Source organism: Trachymyrmex septentrionalis, unplaced genomic scaffold (assembly GCF_001594115.1).
Source record: "Trachymyrmex septentrionalis isolate Tsep2-gDNA-1 unplaced genomic scaffold, Tsep1.0 scaffold40, whole genome shotgun sequence".
NCBI classification, from domain to species: domain Eukaryota; kingdom Metazoa; phylum Arthropoda; class Insecta; order Hymenoptera; family Formicidae; genus Trachymyrmex; species Trachymyrmex septentrionalis.
The window spans coordinates 3,846,637-3,865,967 of NW_017305569.1; the positions used below are offsets into that span (position 1 = coordinate 3,846,637).

General features: G+C 31.2%; 2 protein-coding genes across 4 annotated transcripts in view; one reads left to right on the top strand and one right to left on the bottom strand.

Annotated features, from left to right (window-relative positions):
* LOC108751087 (heterogeneous nuclear ribonucleoprotein 27C-like) overlaps positions 1 to 14,874 on the top strand; it is a 59,823-nt gene extending 44,949 nt beyond the window's left edge. Inside the window, exon 8 of the mRNA XM_018491043.1 lies at positions 14,829 to 14,874. Within this exon, the coding sequence (XP_018346545.1) occupies positions 14,829 to 14,842 (14 nt within the window). The 3' untranslated portion in view covers positions 14,843 to 14,874. The remainder of the gene's footprint in view (positions 1 to 14,828) is intronic.
* LOC108751086 (ankyrin repeat and death domain-containing protein 1A-like) overlaps positions 2,269 to 19,331 on the bottom strand; it is a 28,138-nt gene continuing 11,075 nt past the window's right edge. Inside the window, exons 2-16 of one of the 3 annotated variants that reach the window (XM_018491040.1) lie at positions 16,426 to 16,644; positions 15,001 to 15,104; positions 14,761 to 14,859; positions 14,323 to 14,421; positions 13,435 to 13,641; positions 9,409 to 9,606; positions 8,992 to 9,090; positions 8,646 to 8,744; positions 7,929 to 8,027; positions 6,464 to 6,559; positions 5,731 to 5,941; positions 4,734 to 4,862; positions 4,030 to 4,447; positions 3,623 to 3,788; positions 2,269 to 2,569 (exon numbers count right to left, since the gene is read on the bottom strand). In XM_018491040.1, coding sequence (XP_018346542.1) covers positions 4,362 to 4,447; positions 4,734 to 4,862; positions 5,731 to 5,941; positions 6,464 to 6,559; positions 7,929 to 8,027; positions 8,646 to 8,744; positions 8,992 to 9,090; positions 9,409 to 9,606; positions 13,435 to 13,641; positions 14,323 to 14,421; positions 14,761 to 14,859; positions 15,001 to 15,104; positions 16,426 to 16,534 — 1,635 coding nt within the window. In that variant the 5' untranslated portion in view covers positions 16,535 to 16,644 and the 3' untranslated portion in view covers positions 2,269 to 2,569; positions 3,623 to 3,788; positions 4,030 to 4,361. Of the gene's footprint in view, positions 2,570 to 3,622; positions 3,789 to 4,029; positions 4,448 to 4,733; positions 4,911 to 5,730; positions 5,942 to 6,463; positions 6,560 to 7,928; positions 8,028 to 8,645; positions 8,745 to 8,991; positions 9,091 to 9,408; positions 9,607 to 13,434; positions 13,642 to 14,322; positions 14,422 to 14,760; positions 14,860 to 15,000; positions 15,105 to 16,425; positions 16,645 to 19,331 lie in introns of all 3 variants that reach the window. The other 2 variants (XM_018491039.1, XM_018491038.1) reach the window with 2 other exon arrangements.

Here is a 19,331-nt window from a genome sequence, read left to right on the forward strand (position 1 = left end):
CAGATATGAGCGACTTCGTCATTTGGTCCAAGATGCAGATGAAAAGGCCAAATAGCTTGCGAATATTAACGTCGATGCATGATCGCGGATTGAGATGCACGTTAAGTGGGAACTGTACTGCGGATAAGTATCGATTAGTGTAAGAAAATAATAAAATAACGTCTCTATCTTTAATCCAAAAGTGTCGTAAAACAATGAGGAAATGATCAGTCAAACGGATAACAAGCCATTATGTTAAAGGACCTTATCATGTTAAAGGACTTCAAAAGGATAACATCTTTTTTTTATTTACGTGCTTGATAATTGTGCTGACAAATTAACTCGAGGTCTTCAATTATTATATTAGGTTTATTCTCAACAGTGTTTATCTTACTGTCTTTTCCGAGTTTTTTATTTTCATTTGCGGACGATCAAATTGTCACTCCTCCCTTTTGTGTGTTTTCTTGATTCTTTCCACAGTTTTATACTTATCGCGTGCGCGACGACAGCGTTAGAATATAGAACTTGATACTTTCTTTTTTCGATTACCACCGCAGGAAGTTTATTTACTAGACGTCATGTTCAATTTACTGATTGGATGACATAAGGATATAGGATTATGGAGGCAACAAAAAAGTAAAAAACGTGCGTAAAGTTTAATTCATTGCGATCACACAGATATGACTCGATCATTTGACATGATCTCGATATATCTTTTTTTTCATATGTAATTTACTCACTTTAAAAATTTCAGCATTCAGAAGTAATTTTTTTTCCGATTCTCAAATTTGAAATTGTATTTATAAGAAAATTATTATCGTCTGCAACATTATTAATGAGAACGTATTTATTTGCGCAATATATATTGCTAGATTATTTATTTTTTTGAAATTGATTGTTTCCAGAAGGCGAAAGAGTATATTGATGAGTGAATAGAGAAATTCAAAAAATCTAATCTCTGCATTTTAATTTGATATCTTTAAAGCATGTTTGGATCTGCATTTGTTTTATAGTTCTCTCACCTTTATTTCAAAATCTTTTGCAAAGACGTCATAACGAATGGAGCTAGCACGGGTTGTCCTGCAGCAAAAAATAGCATATGGTCAAAAAGCCAAACGTATTTACTAAAATTTGCGATAGTGGTGTCTAAAAGTAGTGTTTTAGATAGATGGAGATACATTTATACATGTACAACCATAAAATACGTTCTATTGTAAAATAGAAGGTCAGGAATGTAGGGGTCCGAATGTGTTATAAGATGCGTATTGACTTATATTTTATGATGAACCTGCGTTCCGACATACGTACCTTTGCGAAATAAATTTCGAAAGAGACCTCGGAGATTCGCAACAACGAAGGAAGACACGCATTAGGCTACGGTTGTGTAACGTCTGTAATATTGATTAAAGAATTACGGAATAATCCGTCGCGGTACGACTGCTGTTGATAGTACCATCTCCATTTCTACTATTCACCACTCTAATACTATACTATTGTTTATAGTATTTTGTTATATACTGTGAACACTAAGAAGCTAGCGACATTCTTTTATAGAGTAATTAATATTCCGAATGAATTAATAAACGTTCACATTTTAATAGAAATGCTTGGAGTTATCAGTTATTTATGAATTATCATATTATCGATATCCTACTTTGTCCTATTTTTCTTGGTTTTCTGTTTGTAATTTCGAAACACGCGAAAAATACTGATGCTTTTTTCCTGAAAAATTGAACTTATTTGTCAGTACAACTTATTACAAGTTCTAATTTTATAAAAGTCTTACATTTTTCTACACATTTATAATTTATATAATGTTTGCAACAATAACATGACGATATATAGAATACAACGATTTATTACATCAAGATAAGATATGTACATTGTTGTAAAACGTACTTTCAGAAAGCAGCTTCGGAAGTCCATGATTTTTTTTAATCCATGCGGTAAGTATATACTTATCTATATTATCTTTCGTATTATCTTTGTTAATAATTATTTGAATTTTATTAAAAAAATTGAAAGTTCGACAGACAAAATGCAGGAAGAGTATTTTCGTATTTAAATATTCTTGATTTCGTATTTAAATATTCTTGATATTTTTTAATCATATAGGGTCAATATTATAAAATTATATAAGCTAAATGTGATGGAGAGGAGACAATTTGCTTCCTCTTGCTTACAAATTTATTATTATGCATTTGATTTCATGTAATCAAAAATTTCATAATTTTTAGTTTATATAATTTTTACGTAATACAAGATAAGTTACATATAATGTCATTCGTCGTTAAGAGTCTAAATTTGTAAGTTTCAGATATGTAGATTGTCTCTTTCGAGAATCGTGCGATAATCGCATATCTATTTATCGATTTTATATTACATTCTTTATTCGAGATCTAATCTAATAAACTGTTATCACATCGAAAGCCCTGCAAAATTTACTCTCACACTTAATCTATGCGTTATTAATATTGTTTCGAAGAGTCTATGTTCGATTGTTACTTTGATTTTACAATTGTATCGCTTTTTTCGATGGCTTCTGTGTACTAACTGTACTTTTGTTTCTACGAATAACGGAAGCGTTTCTCTATAAAAGAATAATCAAAACGAAATCATGATAGTCTGCTTTAAGATTAGCTTAGGACGGCTTGGTTTCATATAATTGTTAAAATACTCGGTTTTAAATAGAGTAGGTAGTCCAACAGTGAACCAGTAGTACACTGAACCATTGCGATATTTCGTAAATGCGACGTTATCAAATTGTGCTGCTATCTTGCAGCGACTCGCATTTGAATCCCTTCTCGGTTCGCCTGGCAGATTGCGCCAAGGACGGACGACCATGTAATGTCACATTTTAAGAATTTTGGATTGCAAAGTAAATTTTTTTTGTAGTTTTACGCTTTTTATGTTTTTGTTATGCCTATCATTTTTTTCATTGTGCAATAGTTTTGTGTGCACATTTGGCTTTATTATTCTGTAAGCAACTTTTTCTGTTATGTTATTTTATCACATTATTTAGGAGATTATTGAAAGATTATGGAAAAGATTAGGAGGTCTACAATGAATCATTTTGACATAGCGAACAATGAACTATGGTATATTATAGACCACATAACCTTTTTTATAATAATCTTCAAAATAATAATTCATTATAATAATTATTTAGAATACGGCTCCTCTCCCCCCACCCTAAAATCTCAATAAAAATATACTCATTTGATGCGTTTTCACTCAAAACGAAAGAAAAACGTGGACAACGGCCTTGTGAATTCTCACCACCTTATAATTATCTATTTTATAAACATTTTTAAATTTAGCAAAACTAAAATAATCCCAACAATTTGCAGTATAAAACATGTAGTTTATTATTAAAAATACCATGGTTTATTGTGTACATACCTCTTGTACACAATGAACCACTTCGCGATTTTTTAAATAATCGAAATTGTGGTTAAATTAAAAAAATAACTTAAAAGTTATTGTTTACAGTACGTAGCCAATTAAATTTATAAACTGTATGCCAAAACTCAGATCTTTAATTCAATAATTGAAAGAGATATAAGCCTCTGAAATTTATATGATTCATTGTTGGACCATTTATCCTATCCGTTTTTTGCATATTTGTACATAATTCAAATACCTTCTTCACTGTCGTCGCGTTGTATAAATGATATTCCTTTTACACTATCATCTTTAATTTGGTAAATGATATTATTTAACCCAGCGATGATATAGCGGGTTCATAGAATTTTTATTCTACGGTGAGTGAAGCTACTGTATGTACTTACAACCTTCAATCAATTTTTCTACAATACAATAAGATACGATTATGCAATCCATCTGGCCCAATTTATTAAGAAGTAATAATTTATTATGAATTTTATTTTCTTCGGATTTTCAAATTGCATGATTTTTTATATGTATAACATCAATAATTTACTTTATAGTTTTATTTAAGATAAGTCTTATTCACGTTAAGTTAGATTTAAACATTAAATTTTGACTAAAAAATTAGTGTATATCAATATACATTGTTGAATTACATACCTGATTTTATCAAGAAATTCTTGTTCTTTTAAAATGATAGTGACAGCTATACCTGCGCCGTAAATTGTATTTGTAATTCGTGTCCTAAGAATTTGCGTAACATTGTGAATTGTTGGTACAAAAGATATTTATATAACATTGCACGTATTTTTTTTTTTTTTTTCGTAAATCCTTCGTTAATGGCATTTGCCAAGTTCGTTGAACTTTTCTCATTAAAATGCAGGTAAGCTTTCGATAACAACTATTACGTCTTACGTAAATTACAATTTTCGTTCAGATTACGTTCTCATATGTGTGTAGAATTTGCGTGTGAACTTGGCACTTGTAGATATTCACGCAATGGAGCATTTATGACATCGTTGCCCTTTCGATTTTACCTTACCATTATCTCCCTGCTCCATTTGTTTACGAATGGAATCTGCAAATGAGTGAAAGCAAATAGAATCTCGTTGCAGAAAGTTCTATTCTATATGAAATTCAATCTTATATATTACGATTGTTATTGTTATCTTTATAAACATCAGCCGCGCTGTAATCCATTGCTATCCTTGCGAATAAGGAATATTTTTACTGCGCGCAGTAAGGAGTTTGTTGAGATAACAATTGGATAACAATAGTAATAAGAAACGGATTTATACTATATATGTTGTACGTATAAATATACCGGAATAGAATGCATACTGGATTTATATGTAAATATATACCAGCAATTGCTTTCTTGTCCACCGCTGATAAAGCTTCACAGAGCTCTTTTATCAGTGACACGTCTGGATTTAATCCGGAGGCCCAGATCATTAACATTCGAAATCCGTGCTCCTTGAAACTCGCGGGACCTATAATTGGAGCTTTATCGTCCTTTTCGTAAGGCTGCTCTAGACGCACTATAGGAACATTGAGGTACAAATTCGCACGTATAATCCGTAATTAATTTTACGCAGGGTTGAGTAAGTAAATGTTTTTTTTTTTTTAATAAATTAAATTAAAGTCAATGACTTATAAAATTAATATATATAAGTTAAAAGTTGGACAAAAACTCAGTTAAAGTTACGTTAAGATCGAATTAACTCAAATAAAGTTAATTTTGGAAAATGTTATTTTTATTGAATCAGAATATCCTAATTTTTTTTCAAATCACATTATTTTAAATAATAAAATAATTACAGTATAATAAATCATCAGATTAATTTAATATTTTATGTAAATTATACGAAATATTTCTTGTATAATAACATTTCTTATATAATAAGTAAAAAAACTGATATTTAGTATTTTACCTATGTAAATAATATTTTCCATAAAGACGTTTATGGATAAGAAGAATTTTAACTGAAAAAGGAAAAAGTTAATAAATTGAAGTTAGAGTAAGAGTAATTAAATTAAGTTAAAAACTGTTAATTTTTTAACTTTTTATTTAACTTTTATTTTATTAACTAATTACTAGCTAACTTTACGATAGTCATTTTTATTTTATGTTGTATGAATAATTATAAATATTTATAAAGAGCGGGAGCATATTTATAAAGAGCGTGAGCATGGAATGTGTGTAACGCATAATGCATAAAAAAATGAACCAATCAATCCTTTTCTTTCTGATATGCATTGATATATATTGAAACTAAACAAATAATTTCGATATTTCTCTGAGAAACGTAAATAAATTGCGATGAGAGACTAATATTACGATACATAATATCGATTTACCCGTATACTGATGTTCGATAGCTCTGATTTGTTCAGGGGTGAAGGCCCAGTGAACAGCTAATTTTTTCCAATCTTCAGGGGCAAGTTGCTTATAGGCCAACTTCCAAAGAATGGATCGGATTTGCTCCGAGAGGCGACCATTATTGCTGGAGATGCTGCCACCACGTGATCCTTCCCTCCACCACCTTCGTGCCGGAGTCAACTCTCGAACCTCCTTGTTAGAATTTGAAATTTCCTTAAATCTAATTTTTTGTTCTCATCCAATTTTAATTTAACACATGTAGGACAAGTAGAGTGTATTCATGCAGCACAAAAGCAACAACATTGCAGCATTTACAATATTACAATATTATCGCAATATTGCTAACGTTAATAATATTGCTGTAATATTGTTGATCTGTGCTGTATGAGTAATGACTAAAAACACGTATTTATTTTTTTGTTTCAAAATTTAGACTCGCACAAATTTTGTGCCTTCTGTTGGAACAATATTTGAAGTTGGAATAAAATTTTCATAGAACAATTAATGTAATATAAACGTCATAAACAATTTGAATAAATTTAAATTAAAAAATAATTTTTGCGATTGAGAAATATACGAGATACTGCAGTTAATATCACATATTCTGTATTTTGTTATCATCTTGTTTGCGGCGTCTACCAGACACGAGGTGAAAAGGAAGACGATCAACGTTAAACAAAATTCTTGTAACTACGGTGGATGTGTACCTACCGGGGTCGGATAATCTAATCTAGCGGTCTTAATGATCATGTCGACGATGGCTGTGAAACTGCCCCTTGCCGCAATGTAAAGTGGTGTTCGGCCGCTCTGCAAATGTCGGGATAAACTTCGGTTTAACTTTATTATCAAGTTTGCGACGGTTGCCGTCAATCCGGCACCCATATCGCGTTAACCGTAGCACGCTGGATCAGGAATAAGATGTTTGGAGCTTTCTGCAAATAGCGCGAGTCAATTTCTCGTGGCACGTGTCACATTGTCGACAGAATCGACGTTCCTCTCGTACTGTGCACGCGCAACAGACTTTTCGTCCAATGTGTAATCAAGAGTGGGATGTTATATTATTAGAGCTGTGTCTTAAGATTGAATCTTTTATAGCATTCTTCGTAGCGCTTGTACAAAATAAAAAGTTGCAAAAAATGAAACATACGTGCAAAAGGTACGTAAATAAATACATTTTATCTTAATATAAATAAAAGAGTTTCACATGTTCCTGATTATAAAAGCTAAATTTTTCAACTGTACGAATACTATTTGTACATCCAAACAATTTTTATTTTTGCTTATTTTTAAAATAATATATTAAAAAAATTATATATATATTTGATTATTACACATCTTTTTAAGTAAAATAATTTTAAGAAATATGATCTATTTTTCTTTGTTAATAAATTGCTACTTAATTTTACTTTTTAAAAATAAGATTTAAAAAAATTTTAAAAGTTTAAATAAGATTTAAATAATAAGATTTTTAAAAGTTTAAAAAAAATAACTTCCTTGTATGAATATTTTTCGCATTTATTAGATATTGAGAAACAAGCCATTAAAGTTGCGTTATTTTGTGAGTATAAGTACTCTCATTAATTTTCATTAACATTTTCATAATTAACTTGTCGGTATTAGTTTAATTTGTTCATGTGGAATAATCTTGATTCCTAATAAACTTGTGGTAATGAACCGTTATCTTGATTGGATTTAAAGCAATGTAGGAGGTCACCATTAAAGCAGATCTTTTAATTAAGCCACATTATCAAAGAATGTAATACAAGCAATATTTAACAGTTATCCTTGTTATTGTAGTATTTATAACATATTTCATCATTTTACGAAGATTTAATTAGATTCTCTTTTTAATTAGTTTTCTCGCATCTCTTGAACTTTCTTTCATGTTATAAAAACTGCGATTTAAATTATTAAACGAATTCAATAATTAATTTATAAATAAAGTTTAATTAACTATTGAATAATTTGTGCTTGATTGTATTGTTATAATTCTATCATAGTGCAAGCTCTAAATTCATGGCAATTTATTTGATAACATGGTAATGGCCATAAATTTAGTCAAGCGTCAATAATATGGTTCATATATGGAACACAAACGGATTCGGTTAATTATATCGTCAAAGGATATAACACGATAATATCCAATTTTACCTCTAAACTACATAAACGTATTTACCTGTTCTTTCTGCTCAATATTCGCGCCTGCTGCAAGAAGTAATTCGCAAATATCCGTATGTCCCATCTCAGCCGCGATATGTATGGACGATTGAAGCCTCTAAAGTAAATCGATAGAAAATGGAAAAATCAAACAATTCTTATTGTAAATTTTCTGATATAGTATGTAGTTGTAAAAATTTTAATTTCAGCCTGAAGATTGGCAAGTGTAATATTGCTTGCAGTAACAAGCTGTACAATCTAACGATGATTATACTTGATAATGATTTGGTAAATGAATAATTTTGGCTGATTTTCTGATGTTGATTTTGAAAAGGAGATTAGAACTTATCCTATGAGCTTCAATTTTTTATAACTGATATATCTCTTTTTAAATATTAATACATTTTGAATTGCTCGTTCTGTAAGGTCTTTTTCTTAATTAAAATAATTTATTTTTATTTGAAGCCTTTTAATGAGTAAAAAATTATATTAAATTCAGTTATAATTATTCTCTACAAACCATTTATTTATCTAAGTAGAAGAGATAAAAAAATAAAATAATTTTTAAATGCATATTGCTTCAAAACTCTGCTCTCATAAATTTGACAAACAGATATAAAATCAACGCAAAAAATATTATAAGAAACACTATATCAGCTCAATTTAAAAAGAAACATGAAATTTTGTCGGCTAATGTTATTATGAGTATACACAATGTAGTTCACATTTTACATACCAAATTCAAACAATTGAGATCGACGCCTTTGTTAATTAATATCTCTACTGTTTCTACTTCGTTGTTTTGGCAGGCCAGATGTAAAGGTGTATTACCGTTCTGCAACAGATAATGAAGGAAATTCGTACAATTTGTGCAATGTATTCTTTTATCCCGGTAGATATTCTTTTGCGTCCCTTTTTCTTCCCATCAATTAATTTTATTCATTGCATTGCGATTGCGTGCTTACGATCGCATATCGAGATATTTCTATGCATAATAATGCATCGACAAAATATTATTATTCGTTGTGCATACGGTAGTCTCGGCACGGATTATATTTGAAAATATCGAGATATATCTGTACCTTACACTGCTTGTTAAGATCGGCCCCGTGCTGAATCATGGAGTCGAGTATTCCTTTGCATCCTTGACTTGCGGCGACATGAAGGGGAGTAAAACCCTCCTGGAGAGATGATATAGATTAATCGTACGAAATAATGACTGTAATATGAAATATGCGATATAAAATAATGATCCGTTGTTATACGATATTTCTGCGAATTATATCAGTTCATTTAAACGAATATGAAGAAACTATGCTGAGTAAAAATATAAATTCGCTGTAGGAGTTATTCTAAATTTTTAAGTTATTCCAAAAAATTAATATTAATGTTTAATTGCTGTTAATATGAGTTTATAAGCATAATTTTGTTTATCCCATTAAGTTGGTTTTTCCTTCATCTTCGTTAAATAGATGTAATCGCTCAACTATTCAATTTACCGCGTCAATTAGCTCGGTGTTCGCTCCGGCTTTTAATAATAATTGCGCGATTCCTGTGTGCCTCGTTCTAGTAGCTACGTGAAGTGGGGTATTGCCATCGTTATCCTGGGCATCTACATTCGCCCCTAATCCTATAAGGACCTCAACCGCGTCCAAGTGCTCTTTGGCGCAGGCACAGTGCAGCGGTGTTTGTCCTTTCTGGAAATAAATCCAGATTTAGGAAAATCAATTAGTGCTTGAGACTTTCATATGTATATTCATTATAAAAAAATACGCGATTATCACATTTTTCTCGTATTTACGATATAAGTCTCATGATGCAGCATTGATACTTACACGGAAAAAATAGTATGCTAAAGTATTGAAAATTTAGTCAGACACAGATTTGAAAATAATTTTATTGGATTATCGAAGAATGTAATCAGGTATATATAGAACTCTTAAGATAAGGTTGCTAGAATGTCACAATTTTTGCTCATCGTATTACTCATCGCGCTTGACTTTTCTACATAATTACTTTGATAGTTCAATAATTATTTTGATAATTCAATAATTATTTTAATAGTTCAATAAAATTATTTTCAAATCAGATTTGTAGTTAGCTAAATTTTTAGATATTTTAATAAAAGTTTTTTTTATGTATACATCTCAATTATATTATTTTTAAATGTAAATAAAAAGAATTTTCTGAAAATTACTTGGAGCTTTCGATTGAACAATAATATTTGCGTAAAATAAAATGCAACATTTTTATACAATATATTCTCTATACCTTCTACAGTGAATGTTAGAAAAACATGTTATTTTAGTTTTTCTTGTTTTACGGAACGTTTATTCAACGAATGTAAACCATGTAGAATTTAAGAGTAATATTTTTCGTAAATTTCGTGATCTATGTGACTATTATATTTTACAAACTTTAGGTAGTGACAGGTTGTTAAACACAGCTGTTTAAAAATTCTAGATATAACAGTTTCGGTTCCAAGAATGACTTGTTTCTTTTTGTTAGATTATCCATTATATTTGTTACACTTATGATCTAATATTGTGCAACATTGGAAGTGAACTTAATACAAATTTATGTCATTACAAATTATCTATAACGATATCTAACAATCTTATTGATTGGATGAAAATAGCTTAATAGATATCATAAAATTATAAATACGAATAGAGAATTAATTATTTGCATTAATTAATTGCATTACTTGTTGAAAATATTAATACGCGCTTATCATTATTCACAATTATCTTAATAGATTCTATGGTCTTTTTAATCGGCATTACATCAATATTTTTGGAGCGATGAAAGTAACTGATAATCCAAAAATAATTAACCGATACGCGGCAACTTGCGTGGCATATAAAAACGGAGCGCCACGCCGCGCCTATCTCAGGGAAATTAGAATTCCATACGCGGCAATAAGGAGAATCGCGAAGGGTTACGCGAGTAAATTGAATGAGAAAGCAAGAGTATCCAGGATACGGAGAGGTGAGGGTCTGTTTACAAAGGCTCTCGTAAAATGTACTCAAGCTGGCGATTGGTCGAGTTTCACAGTCGCGGAAGCCCTCAGGGGATTGCGCTTGCCTCTCGATAAGGACACTATAGTAGTCGACACCGAAGAGAAAGAGAAAGAGAGAGAGGGGCGGGGAGAGAGAGAGAGAGAGAGAGAGAGAGAGAGAGAGAGAGAGAGAGATGCGCTTCGCTCTGACCTACCTGCGAGCATATATACATATACAACTACACATGCGGAAATCCGAGCGGTTCCTCTTACCGCCGCGCGCGTTAAACGGACGGTCGATTGTTCCTGTCGATAAATTATAAATATCCTCTTTTGTGTCTTTTTCATTCGCTCCGCGATCGATACTGCACTGCTCCATGGCCGAGTCACTGTGGCTATTATTCTTGTACAATTTTTGATGCGTTTTCACTGTTTTTCAGATACGTGATATTTAATTTTAATTATTAATCATTAAAATGCGAGAGAGAGAGAGAGAGAGAGAGAGAGAGAGAGAGAGAGATTTAATATATCGTAATAATATATAATTTATAATAGGATAAACAAATAATTTAATTTAATATAATTTATCAATTCTGCTGAAGCTCGGCTTCAATCGTTAATTTTTATTAGGTACATGATAATTGCTTGGTTATAGCATTTGAACGAAATATATGTCGAAAGAATTTCCTTTCCATTCATCCGCAAGCTTCGTTTTTTGATATTTATATATCACACATTGTCGATGTATAAAGGATCAGGATCTACAAGGCTTTTAAGCATGTCCCAAACGTACTTATAAGGATGCTACAACAATATTCTTTGCAGAAAAGCAGCTTGAGATGTTCCAGAGAGTGCCCGGGTCACACGTCAAGCCTGATCCCGGATTGTAGATAGACGCTTATCGTCGTTGCGATGCGCGTAGGAATAAAAATCATAGGCGACCCGCATCCAGGAAATGGCGAGAAGAGGGAGAGGAAGAGGGGCGAGGAGAGGGAGAGAGAGAGAGAGAGAGAGAGAGAGAGATCATGCGAGGATTGATTGCACGAATGATTTATCGGAAAAACGAGTTGTCAAGAGATAACTGATTCCAGAAAGCGGATTTTCTCTCTCCGAAATCCGCTTTATATACGCCGATTTCTGCTGGATACATTGAATTAATGTTACAGTTAAAAGATAATGAATTTTTACTCGTTTGAACGCTAATAGGACCCTGTATTGAATACTAATTGACCATCATTTGAGCTAAATCGAACAAATATCTTATTTTCAACTCGCACGCGAATTATATAATTTCGTTAAAAGCGTTGCATTTACATTAAATGCATCTCTGCATTATTTTACAAATAATTACTGCTTTTAAAGGTGAAATTATGCTTCAAAATATTGTTATAGGCATTAGTTTGTGATTCTCAAGCGAAGGATGGGATGCATAAAATTGCGCATAATTCATGTATGCAAATATTTTCTGAGAGAGACAAATAATTAATAATTTATGAGAGCAAACTGTACACACAGTTGCGATCGCGTAACTAATTTTCTTACGTGGAAACACTTTTGGCTGATTGTTACGTAAGAGAACTTTCGCAAGAGAAGTTTGGACAACCAAGATGTTAATGGATGGATAGATGGACGAGTATCCTTTAAGATACATGCGTATGTATGTGTATATTATGTATATATATATATATATATATATATATATACTCAGATAGCACACGACATTAATAGAACGTATATGAATGTTCTAAGAATATTTGTACATTTTTAAAATGTTTTAAGAATGTCTTTAGAAGTGTTTAGGTACGTACATATATTGTAGACATAGAGGTACATACATGCATATATCTTATATGTACTATACATGTGTGTATATATACACCGAATCTGGGCGAAATAGTGGGAATCAGATTTCCGAGTGTGGAATATCTCATTGCAAATTGCAACGCGAAATTCGAGAAACTAAGGTCGAAATACGCCCGTATATACGCAAGGACATATCTGGTCCATTTCGGTATGCACGTGATGCGTACATTGATATATCATCCAATCTTGTAACGAGAGATACATTAATAATTCATTTATTATGTTATTTGTTTATTTAATTAATATAAGAATCATGGATAGTATCTTTTCTTTGACGAATGATTAAATGTAATTCGAACTATGAATATATCTATACATGTGTGTGTTTGTGTGTGTGTGTGTCACATTTCAGTAACAATACAACTATCGAAGCAGTTACCATGACTTCTTGAGTTTCTTTGATGTTGCGTAGAATCCATCTTTTATCTTTGAATAAAATCTATATTTCCTCTACGATATCTTTATACAGTAAAATTTTTGAAAGCTTGTTTCCGTGGTTTCTGTAGAAACCAACGAAATAATATGATTTTCTGTTAGAAAGAGATGGAATAAAAAGAATCTCCTACACGTCTAAATTATTTTTTCTGCGAAATATAACGCGAATGTACCAGCGTGTTTATGTAGAAGTGACATACTAAAATGAGGGAACATTTTCGCTTACCTTGTCCGTGGTATCCAGCACGATCCGCGGAATGTTTGCAAGCGCTGTGATTACCGCCGGATGTCCGGTGATGGCTGCATGATGAAGAGCAGTCGCCCCAGTGGAATCAGTTGCCTCACCGTTTAACGATTCCACTGCATCCGCTAAGTACTCCACTACAGCGACGTTGCTACCACGAGCGCCGCACATTAAAAGGGTGTGTTGTTTCTAAACAGAAAGAAAAAAATAATTTTTATGCTGTTATATAAAAGGAGAACTTTCGCGAAGGCAAATTTGCGATTTTTACATCGTAATGTTGTCTCATAATTTCAATCCGCAAAGAAAAATATGGACCGTTGTTGCCTTTGTGTGTGTCGATTCTCTTATAATTCACGTCTCTCATTTTCTTCGTATCGGCACGTGCGTGATAAAATGCTATATGCGACGCACCGAGGGGGCATGATGAAAGGCGCTCGCCTATTATTTAAGACCGATGCCAATATCAATATTGACATTATTGATTTCAACTCCGCCGCGGTTTCCCGGCGACTTATTTCACTTTTTTTCGCGACCTCCGTGAGATTTCTGTTTCAATATTTCCTTTTTCTACAATATCCGCGATCAATAAACTTCAATTAAACGTACGATTTAATCCTGCACAGCATGTTCTGCAAATTTTTGTTGGATAAAATTTTTTCAAAATTATTTGAACTAAATTTCCTCGTTATCTAAATAAAATTTTCTTCACGCGACTATTTTCGCAATATTTTGCGCAAGTTTCGTATATGCTTAACAAATTTCGTAGAGAGTCGCAACACTTACGAAGTCGTAAATTTCATCTCAAGGGAAAGCTTGAATTTACTTTCATATGAAAGTAGTTTAATGAAGCGATTGTCAAAGGACGATTACCTTGTTAACCGCGGATACATTTGCTCCGGCATTGATCAGCATCTTCACCGCATCTCGGTGACCGTGCTGGGCGGCCATATGCAAGGGTCGCATTCCATACTTGAAAGAGAAATGAACAGTCGGGAAATTAATGTCCGACGAAGAATTTCATCAAGTCGGTCGTCGTCTAGATTAAATTCCGAAAGAAGTGTTGCTTCAAAAACGTATTAACGTATAATGTGTAATAAAGTAGCCATTTATCAGTCTCTACGTTTACATTAATTTCCTATGTGAAAGCACTCAACAATATTAAAGGCTCTTTATTTTTGCGTGTAAGAGTTTTTCTCTTTTACGAGGAAATGTTTATTATGTTGCCTCAATTTACAGTTATTTAGTGAATCCCATTCCCTCTTTTTAACAGACTAATTAAAAAAAAGAAAAAGAAAAAATATACCATACCTTGTCTCTCGCTTCGATATCGCATTTGCCTTGTATTAACATTTCAATAATTTCTGTGTTTCCTCTAGACGCTGCCCAATGAATCGGAGCGCGACCATACTAAGAGAGATTTTAATAATAAATATTAGAAGCGCTTGTTGCTCTTAATGACACTAAATTAAAAATTTGTCAAAAATAAAGTAAACGTTAAATTGAATAGCATTCTGTGTATTTTTCTTTGATGTGTTTTTAATGACTTACGTTATTTCTGGAATCTACGTCGACAGTCTCCTTAAGTACTTTACGAACAGTGTCCGCTTCGTTCTTTATCACAGCCTCGTGTAGAAGAAGATCATTCTTAAGAACTGACAAAAAACATAATGTAGAAAAAGATGTAAAATAAATAATGTGTATTTATGTACATAATATTTATAAAATGTAGTACCTTTATATAATTGTACAATTAAAGTATATAAATTGTTTTGCAATATTATTACATCAATTTTTGAGATAAAATTATTATAAAAATTTCATTATAATCTTTATATAAAAAAAATACGACAACTGACTTTTCCAGTTTAACGTTTTTCGATCCCTTTATATATTTTTTTATGAAATACGTCAAACCATTTTTTTCTATACCTATGTAATATAGATCTAGAGAGATCTATTTTTTAACTTTTTTTATTGGTTTTGTAAAATATATATTGAATCGTATTTTTTACAATTTAGATGTATGCGAATTAATTTTCCAACTATTTTGTAACGGTTTTTGCGAAAGTATGATCTTAAACGAGAAACGCGAAATAATACGGATTCAATTAATTTGCTTGTGCGCGTTAGTGGTTTTTTATTTTAATTTTTGACAGTCACGTAGTAGCACATGCTGTTGTTACCTGGCGCATACTGTTTTTGTGGAAAATTTCGGTCCGCACAGATATCGATCGTATGTGCAATTGAAGTAAAATGAAGAAAAGTGGGGATGAAATACGGGAGTGTGCATGCTGTGTCGTTAATTAGTTGAATGGCTGATTTCGCGAATGTCCGATGCAAATTAAATATCTTTTTATTTCCGTGCGACTGCATGTCAATAGACTGTATAGTTTACAAAAACAAAGCAGAAAAATATGCAAACAATTTTTTAATTACGCAAAAATGTATTTATTTCTTTCTCTTTCTTTTGCTTTTTTTTAAATAAATGAACTAAGCATGGCGAAAAATACACACGGTAGTTGCTTTAAAGAAATTATCTTTATCTTATCTGTGTACTTAAGAAAGTAATTAAAACGATCTTCGTATAATATTATATACAGTTATCGTTTCTGCATTAAGGAGTGTATCAAACAATAAATATATAAATACATTTATATATTTATTTCATTTATAATAAAGCCCTCTGTCGTTTTGATGATAATAAATTATTATATAGTATTGCATCGTAAAAACAAAAAATTTGTTTTATTTGAGGAAAGCGGAAATTGAAAAGAAAGAATCAATTAGTTAAAAGAAATTCAGTACTTTAAACATATGAGTGGTTTTTCCGGTTTTTCCGTAAATCTTGGGAAATGGAGAACGTGAATTTTATTTTTCACTTCTCATATATTCACATTTCACTTAGGATTGCCGAGACAGCTTTGCACGCTTCGTAGCACATTTTGTATGAGGCAGATGCGGTACTTTACTCACTTCTAGCAGTCTTTTGGTTCAGCACTTCATCCTCGATCGCCTCAGTGAGATTCAGCGGTGGTGGTGGGGCCTTCGCCTTCGTTATTCTCAGCTCTTCTTTGTCCACCATCTTTCACTGCCGTTGTTCTGAGCCTAGCATTGTCATTGGTGTCGCGGCTTCTTAATCGTGTGACGTTAATGTGTCTAGGTTGAAACTCTCTACTGTTAATTATCAACGACCTAGAAAGCCAAACGATGAATGACGAAATATATAATCACAAAAATCATAGCTGAAATTAGAAGTTCAAAAGAGATCAAAGTCTTTACAGTGAATTGCTGAAGTGAGTGCTCTAAATAAAAAAAAAAAAGGAAGTTAATGTGATGATATATTAGGATTATGTAAATTTTGAAGGTATAATTGCATTGAGGAGAAAAAAATACAATAAAATTGTTGCTTGAAATATGACTTAAATGATATAAAATATTATATGGCAGATGTATATTTAATAACTTTGGCTTTCCTCGATTTATTTAAAAGATAAATTAAAATATGGCAACATTTATATGCCGTTGGCTTATCAGTAGTGCAGGTGTTAATTTATAATGTCCACCAATTATCAAAAATATTCTGAGCGCTCATTATGGAATTGGAATTACTGTCTATTAAAACTTGCATGTATCTTGTGCAATTACAGCTTGTAGCCGTCGGAATATATAAATGACAAATTAATCACGAGCTTTCTCGTTCTACATTTCAATTTGTCGTATTTCGAATTTTCGTGTTTTATCACGGTGAAATCTGTTATTACAATTTACTATTCATGCGATTGTAATATATTTGGAAGCTTGGTTAGCAGATTACAATATATATGTATAATTTATGAATGATAATTAATTCATTTGCGAATTCTAATTTTCATAATTATATCAGAAATATTATATAATATGATACTAAATGTGAGAGATGTAATTACATACATTTTAATATTTCAAATTAGCCAGCACTACGATCAATTGTAATAGGTTTCCGAATATATTAAGACATTTTATATTGCTTCTCAATAATATAATTTGTATATTAATTAACATTAAAATTTAATACAAAAATATATTAAAGATTTAATATGAAAAAAGAAAAATTGGAAAGTAAAGTGGATTTATTTCTTACGTACAATACACGCCAAAATATGTGCATATTATAAATATACTTGTATATGTATATCTTCTTAGTATCGCTCTTTAACATATTTTGTAACGATCCACAAGTCTTCTGATTCCGTCTGCAAAGGTTTTGAGCTTCTCCAAGCCACGTATACACATTTTCTCCAAGAATTGAACAGTTATAGTTTGAAATTAAATTAATTAATTAATTAATTAATTAACGAGAATATATTAATTACGAAAAATATATCTATTTTTGATCAAAATATCTTAGTATTTAAATATTTCATTTGCAATAAATTATTCATAGCTCTTAAGATGTTTATATGTATAAGCATCAAATTATTAATAACAATATTATTAAATTGCTTTGTCAATTTAATATATGATATTACTTTAGTTCCGTTTACGAATGCGTTTCAAGATTAGAAAAGATTTCAGCTCATGGTTTGTAGAATTGGATATATATATAAATAATTCACACTAAGATATTTAAGTACAAAGATCAGCTTTGACCGAAAATAAGTTTATTTCTCTTAATTGATCTAAAAACTCATATTTGGCTCTAACTTATACTGCTAGCTACGCAGAGCTTCTTTTTGGTTAGGTTATTCTATTTTTCGATAAATTTTAATGTATTTGCTTTTTCGTTTTCGCTTTCGCTCTCGTTCTTTTTTCCTTTCTCTTTTGTCCATTAGGTAAATTATCACATAGTTCATAATTTATTCGAAGGTGGAACAACCGGCTCTTAATGGTCCAAACAAATGAAAATGGAAGTAGCAATATAGTTATAAAGTAACATTATAATTAATCAGTATTTGCGAAATTGATATCCATTATCTTGGATTATATGTATATTTTTAAGTTCTGATTAATTTGATGCTTATTTCGTATTTTCCATAGTGAGTTATAAACAATCCATTTTCGTAATTCGATATTTATTTAAACACAGTTATACTGTATGTTTATTATAGACTGTGAATTTCCTCGAAGTTTGTTATACAGTAATATTTGTTTTATTATCGCAAAACCAGAGTTTCGTAGAGAAAGAGAAAGAGGCAGTTGCAGTGCAATCGCTAGTGGCAGAAATGTCTAAATTTTCTTTACATTAGTCAACTACACTAACAAGAAAAGCTTTCTCTTGTGAAGCATCTCCGCGCGCTTCACTCAATCCTTCTACATATCCTTCGCTTTATCTCTTTGACGTTTTTAGGCGTGTATTATTTCGTGAATAAATATAGATATTGAAATAAAATAACGTTTGCTTTACAAACGTACGAGTATTGTTAGATTTATACACATTAAATTTTTGTACATTTTTGAGATTACAAATATCATTTTATGGATGATTAATAAGATAAATAGAAGAAATATCGATCATTCTATTCAAATACGTATATGATATTAAGAAATCATAATATTTCTTTTTTCATCAAACCATACAATTTTTTATTTTTAAATATATTTATTCGATAAAATCAAGGGATCACGCATTGTGAGCTTATAACGTACAATATATATTTTCCTTGCAACTTGAGTCACGATTTTCCGGAGTGAATTAGATATGTAATATTTAACTCGAGTCGGTTTCGTTTGCTCGAATATGTGGGAAATTAATTTCGCTGATGGAATTACCGCATGGTTTCCGTTATACCTGTAACAATATATTATCATAAATTTAGCAGTACTTCGTAGCTGAATCAGATCTTCACGAAACTGTGGAAATTTCAATAATTGTCATCCGAACGGAAATTATATCAAATACA